This window comes from Sorex araneus, chromosome 1 (genome assembly GCF_027595985.1).
Source record: "Sorex araneus isolate mSorAra2 chromosome 1, mSorAra2.pri, whole genome shotgun sequence".
Classification (NCBI taxonomy): domain Eukaryota; kingdom Metazoa; phylum Chordata; class Mammalia; order Eulipotyphla; family Soricidae; genus Sorex; species Sorex araneus.
This window is the reverse complement of record NC_073302.1, coordinates 170,061,709-170,082,460: the sequence shown is the minus strand read 5'-3', so window position 1 is coordinate 170,082,460 and position 20,752 is coordinate 170,061,709. Positions and strand designations below refer to the sequence as shown.

General features: G+C 38.5%; 1 protein-coding gene across 4 annotated transcripts in view; it reads left to right on the top strand.

Moving 5' to 3' along the window:
* The window catches only part of FAM172A (family with sequence similarity 172 member A), a 452,093-nt gene that overhangs the window by 17,000 nt on the left and 414,341 nt on the right, over positions 1-20,752 (top strand). For 2 of the 4 annotated variants that reach the window (XM_055119959.1, XM_055120017.1), the window contains exon 2: positions 9,958-10,081. The exons of the other annotated variants lie outside the window; for them this stretch is intronic. In XM_055119959.1, coding sequence (XP_054975934.1) covers positions 9,976-10,081 — 106 coding nt within the window. In that variant the 5' untranslated portion in view covers positions 9,958-9,975. The remainder of the gene's footprint in view (positions 1-9,957; positions 10,082-20,752) is intronic. 4 annotated transcript variants of the gene reach the window in all.

Genomic DNA, 20,752 nt, shown 5'->3' with positions numbered 1-20,752 from the left:
ATTTGTATATCCTCCAAGGCAGATTTGACTTGCAATGCTTCCAAGAAAGAACAAAAACATAACTGACAATTGACATTTTCAGAAATTTGTAGTTGTATTTCATAACATTTTCGCTTTAAAGTTGGGATATTACTTTAATAGAGGTTTCAAAAATACTTAGGATTTTTAAAAATATGGTTGGTTCAAAGCTTTTTGGGGTAACATGAATTCTCATTTAAAATACTCGTTTTACTTCAAACCAGGCAAAGAATCTGTTATAGTAATATAATATTTTTTGATATATCACTGCTTTGAAGTTTATTCTTTACTCTTTTTCCAAATTTCTGACTAAATATAAAGATTAAATTCTTAACACAATGTTTGAAGAAAAATGCCCCAAATAACAAATTAAAATATGTAAGTGCTACTAAAGATTAGTTCTAGCATTATTGCTTACATTAAAATACATTGTTGGTTAAAAAATTTATATGCTTACCATCACAACTTTGTGATTATATAAATGTTGCATACTGATTTGAAAGTGGTACTGTATATGAAATGTTCAAACAAGTTATTAGCTATTATAATGAATAAGTTTACCACTCCAAGCCTCAAAATAATCTTAGTGATTTTCTTGGCATCTAATTTTTTCCCACATCTTGCCTTTCTCTCTTTTCCAGAGGAGCTACTGTGAGGAATTATGGTCTTTTTTTTTTTAATTAAAAACTGGTATTACTTTTTTGTTTAGGTGACATGGTTGCATTAGAGGTAACGTTTATGGTTTTGATGTACAAAGTTACTATACCTCACAACTGCCAAAGTGCCCAGGACCAATGACCTTGTTACCTCTAGTCCACCTCTTTGTTTTACTCCCATTAATTTTAGTAATCCGAGATTTATAGCCATTGTTAGATATTGTCTTTTTCATAGCTTTGTTCCTACCTCAGATAGTGAGATCATCTGATGTTTGTCTTTCTCCCTTTGACTTACTTCACTTAACCTGATACCCTTCAGTTCCATTCACATTGCAGCAAATAGCATACCGTAAGATTCCTCTGTGTAGTTGCAGTCTTTATTCATAAATGACAATGCACTGTCTGTAGCACTGTCCTCAGTTGTTCATCGATTTGCTCACATGGGCACCAGTAACGTCTCCATTGTGAGACTTGTTACTGTTTTTGGCATATCGAATATACCACGGGTAGCTTGCCAGGTTCTGCTGTGCGGACGGGATATTATCGGTAGCTTGCTGCCCTTTCCGAGAAGGATGGAGGAATCGAACCCGGTTCGGCTGCATGCAAGGCAAATGCCCTACCTGCTGTGCTATCGCTCCAGCCCTTAAACTAAATGACTTTATGTCATTGGGCTCTTGGGGTTGTTGATGTTCACTGGCTATAGTATTTAGTGCTTCAGTGAACATAGAGGTGAATATGAATTAATTATTTTTTGTGTGTTTTGGGGGTAGATGCCAACAGTGGAATCGCTGGTCATGTGAAAGTTCTAATACTATTTTTTTAAGAATTGCCACACTGATTTCTGGAGAGACTGAACCAGATGGGGGTTCCTTTTGACCATATCCCCCATCCCTCCAATACTGTTTCCAGTGTGCGATGTGTGCCATTCTTCCTTGTGTGAGATGGTACCTCATTGTGTCTCTGATTTGCATTTCTCTGATAATAAGTGATACTGGACACATTTTCATATGTCTACTGGCCATCCCTTGTTTTCTCCAGAAAAGTGTCTCTTCATATCCTCTTCACCATTTTTTGACGGGGTTATTTTTTGATTTTGTTGTCATTGTGGTTGCTAAGCTTTTTTAGTGCTTTATTTATTTTGGATTGTAGCCCTTTATCTGATGTTTAGTATGCAAATATTTTTCTTAGTAAGGTGTGTTTTTTAATTTTACTCCAAATTTCTCAGGCCATTTAAACCCTTTTTAATTTGGGAGGCTGCTATACTCTTATCACCAACCCCACCACAACCTTTGTCACTTGATATAGTTTTTGTTTTTACAGATTTATCAGCTAAATTATGATACCAAATAAATGCTTCTTTTAGCTTTGTTTTAAGAGTTATACAAAGTGGAAAGTTTACCTATGTTTTCCAGTATAGTTATGGTTATTCACTTCCATCTCTTATTTGTTATCTCCATTAATACAGTCGAACATCACTTACTTCTTTGTTCAGATGATGCAGTTCATCAGATACGAGCTGCCCATATGATGGTAGTCTAGCAGGTTCCCTAAGTGTGACAGCCTAAGCTGTGTGTAGGCTGTTTTTTAGTTATACTGTAGTGTCTGTACAGTGCCAGTATCACCTAATCTTGCAGTTCTTAGACTGCTAGTGATGTAAGAACTATACACAGTATTAATTGGAGAACAGATTTTTCCTTCCTAGTTGGCCAGATTAAAAATGCTCCCATTGTGACAGGCATAGAAAGATTGCACTCATCTATGGAATATAAAATAACATAGTAGGAGACTTACATCCAAGAATAGTAGTATATAATGCCAGGAGGTTGGCTCCATAGCTTGGAAGCGGGCCTCACATGTTGGTGGAAAGTCATCCCAGATAGCGAAGGGAACACCAAGTAAAATGTGATTGGAGATCCTGTGCAGGGAGGGAGATGCGTGCTGAAAGTAGACTAGAGACTGAACACGATGGTCACTCAATGCCCCTATTGCAAACCACAACACCCAAAAGGAGAGAGAGAGAACAAATTGGAATGCCCTGGCCACAGAGGCGGGGTGGGGTGGGGAGGATGGGATGGGGGGGTGGGGGGGAGGGAATCTGGGTTCATACTGGGAGGGCAAAACAATCACGAAAAGGTGTGAATCTGTAACTGTACCCTCACTGTGACTCACTAAAAGAAAAAAATGCTCTCATTGCTCCTTGCTTCTTGATAGCCATGCCTTTGTGTGAACATTTTCTACCTTGGAGAAGGTTGCTGTCTCTGCCAGTTGCCCTATCAAGGAAGCAATGGTGAGATTTTTTGGTGTTTTCCCTTGCTCTCCTAGAGCCATCCCTGTGGAGAAAGAAAGCAGCTGTATTATGGTGATAATCAAGCAGACTTGTGTCGGAGAAGCTTGTGTGGGAGGGTACCTAGGATTCTAGCAACAACCAGAACCAATTATTCATATGTATGAGCAAGCCATTTCTAACCCCAGTAGAGGACCACAGACCTTGCCAATATATCTTAATTGAAACCTCATGAACCTGAGCCAGAACTTCCTTTTGGACTTGATCCCAAGTTTTGATCCATAGAAACTGTAGGAGATTGTAAATGGTCTTTGCTTGTGGGAGGGGCACTATATTTGGAGGTTATTATGCAACCAAAGATAATAAATGAAATGTTTCTTTCGATGATGTGAATATTTGGGGAAATTTGTCATGTCTGTTTTCTCGCCAGTTAATGGATCATACAGGAGATTGCTGGATTGAATATGATGAGAACATTTTACTTGAAATTTCATGTATTTTTTTCCAAAGTAGTATACTAATCAGTATGTTGATTATGAATAAAAATCACCACCATATTCTTTTTAGCTTTGGAATTAGATTTTCTAATTTCTTCTAGTTAGTGCAATTAGTATTTCACCATGGGCATATTCCTCGTTGCTACATCAAAATTTTAAATATCTAAAATTGTGCTTTTTTTGGTCCATAATCTATTCAAAATTGGTGAATAGCATGAGGCAGATCTTTAATTTCATTTTTCTTTTTAAATTAATTTTCATACTGGCTAGTCCTTCCTTTCCCCGTGCTATGGCACTGTTCTTTGTATCACATGAGTATTATGCCAACCTATTTTGGAGAGCCATTCTATCGGTTAAATGCATTTGTTTCAATACTAGTAAAATACTGTCTTAACTAGTGTGGTACCTGGGATGATAATTTCTTAGCTTATTTTTATTTTTTGGAGAGTTTCAGCTATTATCTATCCTTCCATAGACTTTTGAAGTTACATTTCTAAATTTTGTAGGAAGCATTACGGATTAGAATGAAATATAATTTAATCTATTAGTCAGTTAAAGGACAGTGGATATTTTCATAGTAGTGACTCTTCTTTCTATATATCCATGTATTGCAGTTTTACTTAATCTCATTTAGTAATAGTCAATTCATAATATTCTTTTCTATATGTAGGATTCACAAGGCTTTTATTTTTACAACTGATTTTAATTTTATATTTTGATAATGCCTTTACTAAACTTCAAGTTTGTTCTTCCTGATATTTGTAAATATACTTTGTGTGGGCCACATCCAGTGATGCTCAGGGGTTACTCCTAGCTCTGCACTCAGGAATTACTCTTGGCGGTGCTTGGGGGACCATATGGGATGCTGGGAATCGAACCTAGGTCGGCCTCGTGCAAGGCAAACGCCCTACCCGCTGTGCTGTCGTTCCAGCCCAAAATATACTTTGTATAATTTTTATAGCAAATCATCTTGTGAAATTTTCTTTTTACTCCTAATAACTAGATTCTTCTTTTGTTTTTATTCTATAAAATTGTTTCTTAATACTGTTTGTCACTGTTGTTTTATATACAAATATTGATAATTTTATTTTCCTATTTTGAATCCCTATACATTCTATTTTTCCATATCTTCCCATATTTGCTAGCATCTTTGGAAAACTTGGACAATATAAGTGAGTATAGTAAAGTGGTAATAATAAACATTCCTTTCAGGCACCTGAACTTGACGAAAACTGTAATATATTACCATGAAAACTAATTTGACTCTTTGAACTTTGTTTTTGAACCAGTCTGTCTTGTTAAGGATATTTCTTTCTATTACTAGTTTGCGATGGCTTTTCTCTTTTAAAATATTTTATCAAATACTGTTTCTGCAGATACTAGATTATTTTGATTTTCTTTCTTTCTGTGGGGTGGGAGGCTGCATCACACAGAGCGGTGCTCAGAGATCGCTGCTGGCAGTGCTCCGGGCTAACCCTGCTGTATCCTGGTATGCCATGCCAGGGTCAGGCCAGGAGACGACTCAGAGCAAGGCAAGCGCCTTAACCTCTGTGCTCTCTCTCTGACCCTGATTTTCTTTCGTTTTTATTAATTTGGCTGATGATAAATGCTGATTAATGTTATTTTCTGAGTTCATTTTCAAGAGAAGGGCTTCTCCGTGAGTTTACTATACTGTAGTAAAGGAGCTCTACCAATAAAATTTGTTACAAAAGGACAGGGGTTGGGGTGAGGTGTGCGCGTTGCAGGGTGACAGGGAAGGAACACTCCCAACTGGTGTGCAGTAGTCTCTGGGGCCCCTCCCAGGGATCTTGGGCCAGCTGGGCTGGCAGTTCAATGTTGGGGCTTGAGCATGTGCAGTTCACTCCCTGTGATGCAGGGATCACCTGGGTGCTCCAGAATCACACCTGGGAATGCTTGAGTACTTTCTGGTGCCAGGGACTGAGTCTGAGTCATACAGCACCCTAGGTGCTGTACTGTCTCCTGATCCTGAGAAGTAAAGTTTTTGAGTCCCTTGCTCATAGGAAGAGTCTCTACCTTTTTATGTCCCTGTGGACAATGGTTAAGGAGAAAGTTTTAGAATATTCTACTTAGGCCTAGGCCTAACCCAGAAGAGGCTTATTGCAGTGTACAAAATGTCCTGTGCTGACCAATTCAGGGTCACAGTTTATTTTCTGTAATTGATAGCGTGGCTTAATGATGGTTGTCTGTTGTGAGGGAAAATATTTTGTAGAGACCTGGAAGTTCAAAGCTTTATGATTGTTTTTGGGATAAGAGAATTTTGCTGCTTTAAAAAATTCCTTGCTGACTTTGTAAGGCATGAATTGTATGTATTATTTGTTGAATAAAATGAATAACCACTGTTAACTACTATGGTAATTTAAAATTTTAACCTGGGGCTTCAACTTCCTCATTCTTCTTTTAATTTTTTTGTCTGGTGCTTCAAAACTGTAAGCCGAACAGATAAGCAACGGTTACAGGTTAGCAGCATCTAACTAATTTGGTGGATCTCTAGAAAATCTAGTGCCAGTTTGCTTACTGTACTTCTGATTTCCAGTGGGCAATTTTGAGGTGTCTTTTCATATGTTGGATTAATGAACATAGATTCCGTGGGATCAGATTTGTTTTAAGGGTACCAGAGAATTAATCCAGTTTTAAATTTAATATATTTTGTATTGTTATCCTTGCATTCGGACAGTGAGGTAGAAAAGGCATCTGATGCAGAATCATAGATACAAAGTTCTATTTGATACCTGTCTAAAAACATAAAGTTAAGATTTTCCTGTATTTTCTGTATAATTATGTGTTCATACCATATTTTAAGCAAACAGTTCAACTACTGTTTCATATTTTACTGCTGACTGGATAAAGATTGCACACGACAAGTTATTTATAGCCTTATTTATACATAGTGGATTCTCTGTTAGAATCATAGAAGGGAAGAAGATATGATAATTGCTTTGTGTAGTTCACAGAATGAAATCGCAAACTGAGATGTTTTGAATCTAGTTTATACTGTAACCGTTTCTCGGAAACCATATTTAAACAGCAGTAGTTATCATGAAGTATACAGCATGTCAACCGTGTCCCAGTTCACATCAGTAAAACCTTCTACCACTTTATTCCCTATAACCTCACCTCCATCAGATAATACTAAATAAACTATGTCGAGTGCACATATTAATATATATCAAATGTACCAAATGGCTTGCTAGCTGTATTTTCAGTGGTGTTTATCTGTGGTCATGCAGGTTATAACTCTGAATTTTTATTAGGAGAAACTAAATTGGGAATTTATAATGTTCCTGATTTACCTTCACCAGCTGTGCCACAGTCATGGAAAATAACTTGAGAGGGTAAAAATCTAACTCAGTGAATAAGAGAGCAACAGACAAATTGCTTTTGCTTTATGCTTACTGGCTTTGCATCTGCTACTGTAAGGCTTAGAGTCACAGATAGTAATTAGTTGTCTCATATATATCATCATTACTTACATATTATCCCTTTGGTAAATTGCTGCATGTATTTTTAGGTTGTCTCATATCAAATGAAAATGATTATTAATTATTATTTAATGTTGAAAATCTTGAAAATTATTCTTTAAAACATGATTCATATGTCTTTTGTCTTCTATTCATATCTGTTGAATTCCAGTCATGTCAGAGTGATAGGCGTAGACACAATGTCTGGCCTTGGGGGTGAGTTTTTAAACAGTAGAGATGTAGATTACTCAGAGGTTTTTTTTTTTTCTCTCTCGATTTTATTGAGATATAATTGACATCTGAGAGTGTATAAATTTAAGGTGAACAATGTGATTATTTGATATGTGTTTATATCATGAAAGTAGTTACTTAGGTGTGTATGGTGAACACTTTTAAGCTCTACTTTCAGCCTTTTCCAAGTACATAATACAGTATTGTTTACTGTCATCTGGACTGTAGACTATGTTAGATCCTAGTTTTGTGTGTGTGTGTGTGTGTGTGTGTGTATGCAGGCCAGTAACGGAAACCAGGGTTTACCATCAAAAATGTGTGTAATTTTATCTTTATTAAGGTCACAGTAAAATGATCATATGAATTGCTCTATTTTTAGAAATCATAATTTCGAAGACATTTTGAAGAAGTAGAGGGATAGATTAAAAATGCAAGAGGGCTAGATTAAAAATGCAGGTAGGTAGTTCAATGAGTTGTGGAGTGGTTTGCAAACTGCATGGAATCTCTCATGAACATTTCTCAATTTTTGTGGCAGTGTGATGTATAATAAGGAGTTGCTGGTGAAATGTGCATAAACGTGGGACAAATTAGACTCATTCTTGGTTATAAATAGATAAGCCTTATGAAGACTGTGTTCTGTTGTTATTGTTGTTTGGGAACCATACCCAGCATGCTCAGGGGTTACTCTGGGCTCTGCACTTGGGAATTATTCCTGGCAGTGCTTGGGGGACCGTATGGGATGCCAGGATCAAACTCAGGTCAACCACGTATAAGGCAAGCACCCTGTCTGCTGCATTATTGCTCTGGCCATTGAAGACTACATTGTATACCAGCATTATAATGTTCAGTTGGATCATATATATTTTATTTGTGACTGCGTAGCAGTTTGCTTTGATAGCAGGAGTGAGTCCTTACACGAACAATGACTGTATCTGCTTCTCAACAATTAATCCCAGGTGTCCTGCACTTCACTGCCCTATTGACTAGCATATGCTTCCTTAAAGACTAGAGACTCAAATAGGCAAATATAAGTAGAATTTAGAGGATTTTAAGTTACCAGTTCATAGAAGAAAAGTAACAGCCACTTTTCATAATATGTGAAAATGACTTCCCAATCAAAAGTACTCACACATTCTTATCATTCTTTTATTTTATTTTGGGTCCATACCGGACAGTGCTCAGGGACCACTCCTAACTCAGTGCTGGTGGTGGTGCTTAGGAAACCATAAGGTGCTGGGTCTCTTGAACCAGGGTCAGCAGTATGCAGGGCCAGCACCTTACCCCTGTCCTACCTTGTAGGCCCCTCTAGTCTTATGCTGAAATCTCATACAACTGCAAAGCAGTTATACTCCTAGTAACAGCAGCAACCACTATTCATACCTTCTGTACTATTTAATTCTCAACCACTGTTATCTGAGCTGCATTTCATAAATGAGTAAACTGAAGATTTTGGATGATAAATGACTTGTTCGTGGCCACACAGTTGTGAAAATGGTGAAACCAGGCTGTATTTACAGTTAAATATAGAAGACAGTATATATTGAGCACCCAATAACACATCAGACACTATGCTAAATGTTCTACTCACTGTAATGTTACAAGGAAAGCATGATTATCTTTTCCATTCTATAGTGTAGAAAATGATGCAGTGAGGTTTAATATTTTGTCAAGGGCCAGAGGACCCTTCCTGACTCCTCCCAACCACAGTGAGAGTGGAGATAAGAGCAGCATTAATTTATAACCATTTGAAACATTTATAATTAAAAATATTTATTTCCTGTATTTTTAGAAAGTATTTTATGCACATTTTTCTTTACTATGAAATGCTTTGATTTTTAGGGATATTTCAAGTGTGCTTTTGAATGGAAAGAGGCGTTTCTTTGTGGGCAGCAAATTGAGTTCCTCAATAAGAGGAATAGTCAATCTTATTGTTGTCATGCATGTAATTTTTATATATAATTTTATTAATAGTTATGGATTGTCAGAATTGGTTTATTCCTCTGTGTGTGTGTGTTTGTGTGTGTGTGTATGTATACACACACATATTTTTTTCTCAAGCTTTGGGAGTGGTATTTTTTCCTGTTTGTGGGTACCCTGGGAAGAACCATCTATATTTTTAATACCTCTCTTTGACCCAAGTAGCGAAAATTATATTTTAATTACACTTTTATGATTGTCTACATGAGTGCCATTTATGGAGTATGGTTTATAGACACTAAATTGAGCATAGTTTTATTTTTATAAGTCTTATTTCTTTCTTAGAGTTATATTTTAAATTATACTAGTGGTAGTTTAAAGCCATTTGTATATTTGCATATTTTTTTCTTCTGATTGCTTGTTCAGGAAAAAAAGACATTGGACCCTTATGAATACCAAAAGCTTACAGTTAATTTTTTTAAAAATCAAGATTTTAAAACCACTTGGAGAGAGTTTTGAAACATGAAATAATAGAAAATAAAGCCTAAATAATGTACATTTCGTAAAATTAAATTTAGCAACATAAGGTATCTTTATGTATTAGATATTGTGTTTGTTGATGTGAAAGACATAAATAAAGATGACAAAAACTTGATTCCTCTGTCCTGGGTCTTGTAATCTGTTAGCTGACTCAGACAAATACATAAATAACAATAATGCAAGGCAGGCTGTGATAAGTACTGTGATAGGAGTATCAACAAAGTACAGTTGGAAATCAGGGCAGAGAGATTAATTCCAACAGGGAGGATCTAGGAAGTTCTCATGGAGTAGGTAGGATTGAGTAGAGCTTAATTTATTGCTTTCATTCATTCTAGACTGTCTTCTGAAGATTGATGTCTATTTCCTTGAACTCTTTAATTTTGTTGCCAATTTGGAAAAGCATGGCACACATCCAGCAGGGAGGTCCAGATGAAAAAGAAAAGACTACAGCACTGAAAGGTACATACTTAATTTGCTTTTTCAGGCTATCTTCTCTGTGACTAATGAAGATGTAGGAATATTTAGGTTGTCTTCTGTTTATTTAAATTCTAAAGTATCAGTGTATAAACTTTTAAAAATTATTCATATAACTCACGGCAACTCAGTGACTGAGAAATAGTATGTACACAGTAAATAAATCACAGAATCATGCAATTTATAGCTGTAAGAATTCATAATGCTTTTCCTATTCAAGGTCCTACAATTAATGGCAAAACTAACGTAACAGGTTTCTTGACTCAGGACTAGTGCTCTTACCATATTTTGGTTGATTAGAATGTCATCCAAGGTTAGGATAAGTCTACTTAGTCTTGGATTCTATCTGTGTAGCATTGGGACAAGGCATACTTATGAGAGTCCCTCCATGTTAATACCTCAGGAGGAATCTGCCTCAGACTTCCAGACATCTGGTAAGAGTCTAAGGTAAAACAAACCTGCTATCTAAGAATTATTTTACTCTGAAAGCGGTATCCTTTATTGAGCTTAAGCTTCATTCTCATATTTCAATCTATTGATTTGTCCATGATCAGATTATACAAGAGAGTAACCTGTGAAGATCTCATGGTGACTTTCTTGGATGCTGGAAATGTGTCCTTTTGAGAAGGGTGGGGAGGTTTTGCTGGGCTATACACAGCTGTGCTCAGGGATTATTGCTGGTGGTGCTCGGGAACTGTATGCAGTACCAGAGATTGAACTGGGGTTGGCCACTTGAAACCATGGACTTTAAGCTGCTGTACTCTTCTGACCCTGGAAAAATGTTGTATTGGTTCACTGTTGGGTGCCAGATTACAGGACTCCCTTTTCTTGATTCATAGTGTAGTGTCTATCAGGTTTCCAAGGTGCTTTTCAGGAGATGTACTCTCTACCTGTGCCGTTTTAGGTAAGATTGCATCTTGAATCCCTTCTTCCCTACCCTGTTATGTCAGACTGGATTAGAAAGACTGCATAAACAACTACATCTTTCATCTCTTTGTGAAAGCCTAATGCATACATATGTAAGATAAAGCAGCTACATTCTTATCTCAGTGGGCCTCACCTTTTTCCTTCTTTCAGAGGGAGTGATCTCTCAAGGAGGTGGAATAATCAGCCCTTGGCTATAAAAATGGAAGATGGGGTGGAGCACTTGTACAGCTGGTAGCTTTGCCTTGCATGTGGCCGATCTGGGTTCGATCCCCAGCATCCTATATAGTACCCCGAGCAGCGCCAAGAATAATTCCTGAACACAGAACAAGAAGTAACCCCTGGGCACCACCACACGTGGCCCACAGAGGAAAAAATTTTTTTAAAAAAGAACCCATGAGTGAAAATGCTGTATAATCTTACTCTAAATTTTAGAATTCCTGGAGCGACATCTCATACTCTACATCACTGATGTACCAAGCTTTGAGGGGTACAATTTGGGATTTGGGGTGGAAACATTCGAAATGTGGTGGTCGGAAGGCAGCAATGGTGGGATTGGTGTTTGATTATTAAATGTAATGAATTATAAAAATAAATAAAACTTTTCAAAAAGGAAAATGACTAAGAACATTGTTTTCTTCAGGGTTTCCAGACCATGTTTTTTTTTTTGTTTGTTTGTTTATTTGTTTCTTAATTTTTTTTATTGAATCCTAGTGAGGTAAAGTTACAGGTTGTTCATGATTAGATCTCAGTCATAGGGTATTCCAACTCCCTTCCCTTCACCAGTGCACATTTCCCACAATGATGTTTTCTAAATGAGAGATGTTGATGTCTTAGATTGAGGTGGTAACAGAGAGGAGTATACAGAATATGTAGATGCTGGATATGTTTTGAAGGAAGAGATGACCTGGTTTGCTGTTGGATTAGACATGAGATATTAGAGAAGAAACTAACATAATTGTGAAGGTTTTTACTTAAATGTCTCTATATAGGGGCATTTAATTTGAATAAGAATACCAAAGAAAAAAAAGTGGGTTGTAGTCATTTTATAAGAGATGTATTTTATTCATATTAGATTGAAGGAATTTGGGTTAAAGGTGAGCATTGGAGGGACTCTAGAACAATAACTATGTATTAGGCACATGCTATGTGTGCGAAGTGTAGGTTTGGTCACATGGTCTTCTTAACATTGCTGAAGCATTTCCAGAGCAATCTCTGAGCATTGAGCTGGGAGTGTCTTCTGGTTGTCACCAGGTATGACCCCCCCAAAAATAAAAATTCTAGAAAAGTATTTTGGGAATCCTTACCATAGACTGACTATGTTGGATCACCTGAGATGTGTGTGTGGCTACTTGTGAAAGAGGTCTGCCGGCTGAGCTCTGGGGTATACTAACTATATGGTCAGGAAGGTGAGAGGGAAGTGGTGAAATGACTAAGATGGAATTTCTAGTAAAATAGGCTGAGTGCCAGGAGCAAGAGAGAAATATTGAACATCAAATGAAAAAAATGAGAATGATTAATTTAAGTCATATGCTGATAATGAATCAGGTTAGACAAGGACTGGGGATTTTACTTTTGTATCTGACGGTGTGGAACTTATTGATGAAAGAGCAATCTCAATGAATTGATGGAAATGAAAACCTGATTGGAGAAGCTCAGCAGAGAATAAGAAGAGAGGAATTAGAGGTGGCTGTAGGCAGTCCTGTGAAGACGTTACTGCATGTCTGTTTGCTGTTAGTAGGGATGCCCAGCACACTCAGAAGAATGGCTAGTTTAGGATACAGGATAAGGCATATGTGTGAGTTTGCAGATAAATAGACTTCCTGGCTCTCCTAGATGGAGTCTGAATCTTCAAAGTTACTTGATAAAATGAAAATGACCTACCAATATTTTTTGTTTGATATTTACACTCAATAATCTATATAGGAGTTCAGATTATATTTTCTTTGAATTTAGAAGTAGTGCTGTGATGTTAAAAAAATATGGATAGGGTCTAAAGATAGAACACTCTGTATTTGAACACTGTCTTTTTCATTTACCATGAACAAGTTATTGAACATTTGGATCTTTTTTCATCACTACAAAGGAATAAGAACGCTTAGTACACATGAATTTACAATGATTAATGGGTGATTGATTCAAATAGAAAATATTTTAGACAATGAAATGACAAATATAGAGTCTAATAAGTTTTAGAACAAATAGAAAAATCAAAATAAGCTATTTTTAAAATGAGAATGCAGTTCTATTTTTTTCAGAACTGTATTATGATACACTAAATAATAAGCTAATGATTATTCCTTGCACCTCTTCAATAGGGGGTGTTAGGTATACATTGCAAGATACACATACTTGAAGATTACTTAATTTTAATTAATGAAATGTGCTTTAAAAATGTGCTTTATATTACTAAAATGGCATGAATGGTTGGAAAAATACTGAACTATTCTGCAAATGAAACTTAAGATGAATAGGTATAAAGTGCATTTTGAAAAAAATAGTTTGAACTAACTTTTTATAATAATGGTGATAACATTTGGTAAAGAATACACTTATGAGTTTCCACTAAAATAAAACATTTTATGTACCAGGCACTTATTAGATCTTTTGGAGATGACCATGTAAACTGCCTTATAGGGAAGTCCTTACATTTCTGAAAATATTTCCATATTACTTTGCAGGTTTACCTTGGAAGATGTTAGTTTGCTTAATGGTTCTTGGAAAGTTTTTGAACCTACTCTCATTTACTTCTATATAAATTCTTTTGTGTTTACTTTTGCAATTTCAATCCTTTTAAATTTACGCAAGTCTTGTTTGTAGGCTCAGAATAAAGTATGTTGGTGAAGGTCATTTGTGCCTTAACAGTGTACAATTGCTGTTTGGTAGAATGTTGTATAACTGTTAGTTGAGTTGATAGCTTTTCAGGTCATTTATGTCATTATTGTCTTTGCATTTAGTCTGTCAATTATTGTGAAAAGTGTCAGTCTTCAGCCATAATTTTGGATTTCTATGAAGTTCTATCAGTTTTTGTTTCTGTTTTTAAAAATATTTTTATTTGGTGCAGAAACACTAGGATTTTTTAATCCTCCTTGTCATTATGAATTTTCTCTCTTTTCCTATGAGTTATTGTTTTCTAAAGTGGACTCTTTCTGGTATTAATACAGGTATTCCAAATTTAATTTTGGTTGGTATTTGCTACTGGCTTTTGCAATCCTTTAAACATTTTGTATTTTTATTTTGCAGCCACCATCTAAATTTTGTTTTGAGAGAAGTTTGCTTTTATCTTAACCCTTTTCTATTTATGTAGCAATGTATATTTGTTTAGTTTGACCTATATTTAAGCTGTTAGTACTTAAATCAGTTTTTAGACTAGTGTTTAAATATACAGATAAATATAGTGACAATTGACAACCTTATTGAGTATTTTGGTCATTGAATATGGTATAATATCTCATTTATTTAGATCTTTGATTTGTTTCTTCAGCATTTTATAATTTATACTCATCTTACTCAGTTATTATTAGGTTTATACTTAAGTCTTATTAAGTATTGTGTTTAAATGATACTATGTTTTAAATTTCAGTTGCGGTTGTTTACTGAGTTTATCGAGATGTAATCACATTTTGTGTATTGAATTTTTATCCTATGACTTTGCTGAAATTGCTCATTTCCAAGGGTTTTTGATACATTCTTTGGAGTATTCTGTCTACACCTCATGTGATTGCAATGACAAGTTTTATTTCTTCTTATCCAGTCTGTATGCCTTCTTCCCTTTACTGCTTTTTTGGTGCTGACTAAACCTATGTTGAGCAGTGGAAGATGGGACCAGGAAGATAATTTGAAGGGCTGAAGTCCATTGTTGACCCCAGCAATCCTTCGTTCCTTGAGCTCTATGCAGTGACTCTGCAGAGAGTAGCCCCTGAGTATCACCAGGTGTAGCCCAAAACATCATCATCATCATCATCATCATCATCATTATCCTGTCGATCATCGAATTTTTTGAGTGGTCTTAGTAACATCTCCATTCGTCCTAGCCCTGAGATTTTAGAAGTCTCTCGTTACTCATCCTTCCCAACAATGCTGCATTGGAGGCTCTTTCAGGGTCAGGGAAATGAGACCCAGCATTGTTACTGGTTTTGGCATATTAATACGCCATGGGGAGTTTGCAAGGCTCTCCCATGTGGGCAGGAAACTCTCGGTAACCTGCTGGTTCTCCCAGAGGGAGAAATAGGCTATAAGATGTTGCGCAGTCACTTTGAGGCTGAGTGCTTCCGAGAGCTTGGTTTTAAGTCTCTGAATGTTGGCCATTTATGGGATTGCAGGGCACTGGGGGCAGTCCCTGGGTGTGACCACCTAGCTACTGGAAAATGGGAAATTGGTCGGAAGAGGCCCAGTCCTGATCCGAGTAGGCTTGGAGGTCTCAGCCCTGGGTCCCACACACGTGGGTTCCTCTGCCGGTACCTTCATGTGTGAGGCTCGTCCGAACGTGTGGAGAGGGGCCTTGAACATGTCTGTGGCTAAGGATGTAGAGGTCTTCAGCTGCGGGAGCTCTGGTCAGGGTGGGGAGGGAAGCTGGAGCCCACCCCCTCCGAGGGGCCCTGGGGAAGACAGCCAGGCGCTCGGGCCAGAGACTCTGCCCAAAACAAAACGAACGAAAAAGAACGGTGGATATTGTCAAATGTTCAAATGATAATGTACATTTTTACCTTCCTCAAGCTTTGATTTATAATTAATGTGTAGCATTGTTTATATTTAAAATATATAATGTGTTGAGTTGAATAAACCTAATCCTTATTAACACTTTCATCAGGTCAAATAATCACTGTTTGTAAAATTTCTTTTTATTAAGATAAAATTGGTTCCTAGAAGTTGAAGTTTTTATATGTTTTAGGAATATATTGTTACCATACCTCACTCATCACCACAGTGCCTAATAAACATTTTTTAAATGTATATTATTTATATATAGTACTGTAGCATTATCGCCCCATTGTTCGTCGATTTGCTCAAGCACCAGTAATGTCTCCATTGTGAGACTTGTTGTTACTGGTTTTGGCGTATCGAATACACCATGGGTAGCTAGCCAGGCTCTGCTGTGTGGTTGGGATACTCGTGGTAGCTTGCCAGGCTCTCCGAGAGGGACAGAGGAATCACCCGGTTTGGCCGCATGCAACACATGCAAAGCAAACACCCTACCCAAAGTGCTATGGCTCCAGTTCATTTGTATATAAACTTTTTTTTTTTTATTGAACCACTGTGAAAACAGTTACAAAGCTTTCAGGTTTAAGTCTCACATACAATGATCAAACACTCATCTCTTCACCAGTGCACATGTTCCACCACCGAGAACCCCAGTATAACCCCCCTCCCAACCCCACTCTGCCTGTGTGACAGATAATTTCACTTTACTCCCTCTTTTCTTTGATTCCATTCAGTTTTCAACAGAAAACCCACTATTATTATTTGGAATTTTCCCCCAACAATCAGACCTGCTGAAAAGGCATCATTAGATAATTTGTTTTCTATTGCTGATAATGAAGACCATATGATGTCGCACAGCTGCAACAGCGGCTGCATGGTTTTGGAATTTTGGTATTTTAGTAATTAAGTCCAGAGGTATTTCTGCCAGCAGCCACTGTGTTTCGAGATTGGTTTGTGTGCTTCTATGATCATGGCCATTCAGGATTGGAGGAGCCGTTCGTGGGCAGCTGCTTGGTGTCTCGTCTGGGCGGGGAGCAGGGCCGGTTCTGTGCCCCCCCCCATCAAGAGATTTCCCACACGCCGCATCACTGCAAGCTCCTACCTCTCTGTTCATTTGGCTCTGAAAGGTGGCAGTCGCCATGCTGCCACAAAGGGGAAAAGGCCGAGGACAAAAACCCTTCCTCTCCTGGGGCAGCACGGGACCATAGTTCACAGTCCAGGAGCATTTCTGCCAGCACCTGCTGCATTTCCGAGACTGGTCTGTGTGCCTCTGGGATCATGGCCGCTCAGGGGCGGAAGAGCCATTCCTGAGCATTTTTTTGTATATCAGGAGAAATAGTCCTGGTCCCCACATACTGGAGCGATGTTTGTAGAAACTCATGGTCACTGGCATTCCATCTGGAGAAGGTGGGGATACTGCACCTGCTCCATCTGGGGTACCCTGGTGTTATCGGCTCAGTCTGGGGTCCAGAACATTCTCTGGTGTTGTGTACCTTCTGGCCAGAATTCTTCACTGCTGAGTGCGGCCTTGTATATTTGTGAAAACTGTCACTGTCACGGTCATCCCGTTGCTCAGCAATTTGCTCAAGCGGGCATCAGTAATATCTCCATCGTGAGACTTATTTGTTACTATATTTGGCATATTGAGTACACAGTGGGGAGCTTGCCAGGCTCTGCTGTGCGGGAGAGATACTCTTGGTAGCTTGCCGGACTCACTGAGAGGGGTGGAGGAATTGAACCCGGGTCAGCTGCATGCAAGGCAAACGCCCTACTGCTGTGCCATCGCTCCAGCCCAGTTCTTCTATATAAACATTTAAAATAAAAAATCCCAATAGATATATTTTTTAACTATGGATAGTAGTGAAGTGGTGTCATTGTCATTTTTACCCTTCATTTTCGATCTGTGAATCCTATTTATGGGAGAAACAGTGCTGTGCATTGGACACCAGTGTAATAGTACATCTGAACATCTGAAAAAAATCTAGCCCCGTCCAACAAGCTGCTACTTGATCTGCAAGCTCACTGTACGTGAGCCTATAAAAAGGGCATTCACCATGCGGTCAGATGGGCTGCTGTGGGCTGCTGAGAACAGGGCCAGATCAGTGAATAATATGACCCTGGCCCATTGCTACATTTCTTTTGCTGTGAAATGTTTCACAATGAGAAGTTACGCTTGTATTATACACCATGGCAATATTAAAGTGTTGTGTAACTCCACAGGTGGTATATATTATGCAGAAGCATTGCATGTAGGAAAGGCAAATCTATATCCTGGGGAAGTGTCTGTTCCTATAGGAACCAAGTGCTGTGCCTTTCGTGATGGGAGTGAGTGGGTGGAATCAAGCTGCCTGTGGGAGGCTGGCGGGACTCTGGGCTATGGTGGCATACTGATTGCAGAGTGGGGGCCTGCTCCCCTGAGAGGTTGCTGGCAGCAATGCCAGGAGCCATTTAGGCTCTGTTGTTGAGTGAAGGCCTTTTGGCTGAGCCCCTGTGTAATCTTCATCCTCATCACCATGACCAGTTTGTTCATAGTTCAGTAGTCATAGTTGGGAAACGACAAGGGGTCTCTGGAAAAAAATAGTCTAACAAATGTCTATAGAACAGCTCACCTTATCTGCCTGATTATTAAAATTCTTCTCTCTTGAGGTCACACTTTAATACATACTATCTTGGGCTACAAATGTAGTCACGTATTTTGCCCTCTCATTTGTCTCTCCACACACTTCTCTCAATTTCCTTCTAACTAATTTTCCAGTCATGTTCCTCCCAAGTCCCTGACCATTCTGGCTGAACTACTGACCAAATACCATAAATTCTTTCATAACCATATGTTTAGCTGTACTTCAAATTACTAGATAATAAAGTCATGGTATTTCACATAGTGGAATACAATGCAACCAGAAAGAAGGATGAAATCCTACATTTCACTGCAACTGGGTGGATCTGTCAGATGCCATGTTAAATGAAGTACGCTAGAGAGAGAAGGGCAAATACCAGAACCTGTGTATAAATACATAAAATCATTTAAGTAGTAGCAAGACGAGGGATTAATAGGCATCAGTGTGGGCAAATCCTTGGCCCTGAATTAGAAAAATGAGAAAATGCCAAAGAAGAAGGGGTGTGGGGCAGGGGAAAAAGAAGAGGCAGACTGGAGATAACGTAGGAACATTGGTTAGGGGCTTGGGCACTTTAGTGGTCCAGAGGTGAGGTAACTGTATACATCAAAACAGTAAAAACGAATACTGTAGCAAACATGTGTCCCAAGATATAGTAGTTAAATTTTTTAAAAAAAGTTAAGGCGAAAGGGTAGGTGTTGGTAGTAAATCTCGGGCTATTGTTGGGTTGACACTGATTGACATGGGCTGTGGTGCATTCAGAATCAGAATATCCTATGCCAGAAGTGCTGTTATTAACACCATTATAAACCATGGTGCCTAAGTAAAAAATTTAAATACACACATACACACACACACGCACATACACATACCCTGCTGGCCACATTTCTTTCATATTTCATACCAAGCAGACTCAGCAACCAGGACTGCTATTTTAACTTCCGCCTATCATTGTCAAGACTGAGAAAGGGGCTCTAAGGTTGCAGTTTTCCAGCTGGGGTAATGCCTGAATGTTATCCAGAGCCATTTATATACCAGACCCATCTCTTTCTCTAGCAGCTGATTGTAAAAGCTCCTTGTGAGATTTTTAGGTGCAGACTGATAAACTAAAGGCAGGGTAGCAGGGATGGAGACCGTAGTTCATGTCCTCATAGCTTACAGCTTTGGAGCCTGTTTGGTCCAGTCGCCATATTTCACGTATATACTCACCCTTATGACTTGTAGATCAGATGACATTCAGTTGTAAAAAATTACAAAGGTGGCGCATGCGAGAGGGGGAGACAATAGATAAGTGTTTTTCTGTTGTCCCCAGGCTCTCGGGGCAGCTCTCTCTCTCTCTCTCTCTCTCTCTCTCTCTCTCTCTCTCTCTCTCTCTCTCTCTCTCTCTCCTTCACATGTGCCGCTCACATTCAGTGTTCTCAAGCCGCCGTGTGTGGACCAGATTGGGATGGCTCCTTCTTGTGCTCTGCTTCTATGTGTACCGCAGTGCTCTCTTCTGTCTGTCTCTCTAACTCTGCTCTGTCTCTGTCCTCTCCTTGCTGTGTCTTCTTCTGTCTCTGCTGTCTCCTTTGCTTCCGTGTCTTCCCATGTGTCCTCTTCTGTGTCTTCTTCTGTCTCTTTTCTGTCTCCTGCCCTGCTTTTATGTCTTCTCTGTTCTTCTCCCATGTCCTCTCTTGGTGTGTCTTCCCCCTGTCTCTTACAGTCTTAGTTTATATAGCAATTACATAGGGCGGTAACACAAAAGTGGGTTGAATAGTAACAAATCAACAAAGAAGAGTAAGACCATTTCTCTAGGAGAGTAACAATATCTCATCTAAGGAGATTACTGGGAGATCCGGTCAAGGGTGGGGTCCAAATAAGGGTGTGTCAGGGTGTGTCCCTTTCTTCCTTCCTCAGCTAGTAATCCGCTTAAATAGTTATAGTAAATTTATTTCTAATATTTCTAGCAATGTCATTCAGTATGAGCACAGTAAGAAATATATCAGACTTAAAGTTTGCTTCTTCCTGAGGATATTCACTATATATTCCAGACCACAGTTCTCAGGTCAGGTTAGTCTTCCTAACCCCAGCAGGGTCCTAGTCTTGTCGTTACTTTTGGATCATGACAGCATTTGTCTATGACCATGCTCTCAACTTATAGTTGAGTATTGTGGCGCTTTGGCCTGCCCATGTAGATGCCAGGGTAGCTCACAGCTTGCCCTGGGTTCATTCCATCCCTCGTTGGGACCCTCCTTTTGGGGTGCTAGGAACTAAGGACAACTGAGTTGAGAAAGCAGATGCCCAGGAGTAAATATTATTGGAGTCAGCTCCCAAGTTACAAAGCATATTAACTGTCTTCCTGTGTCCATACAGAAAGAACATTGAGTTAAGGTAAACCAAATTCCCTGCAGCAAGGCTAGAAACACAATCCCATGTT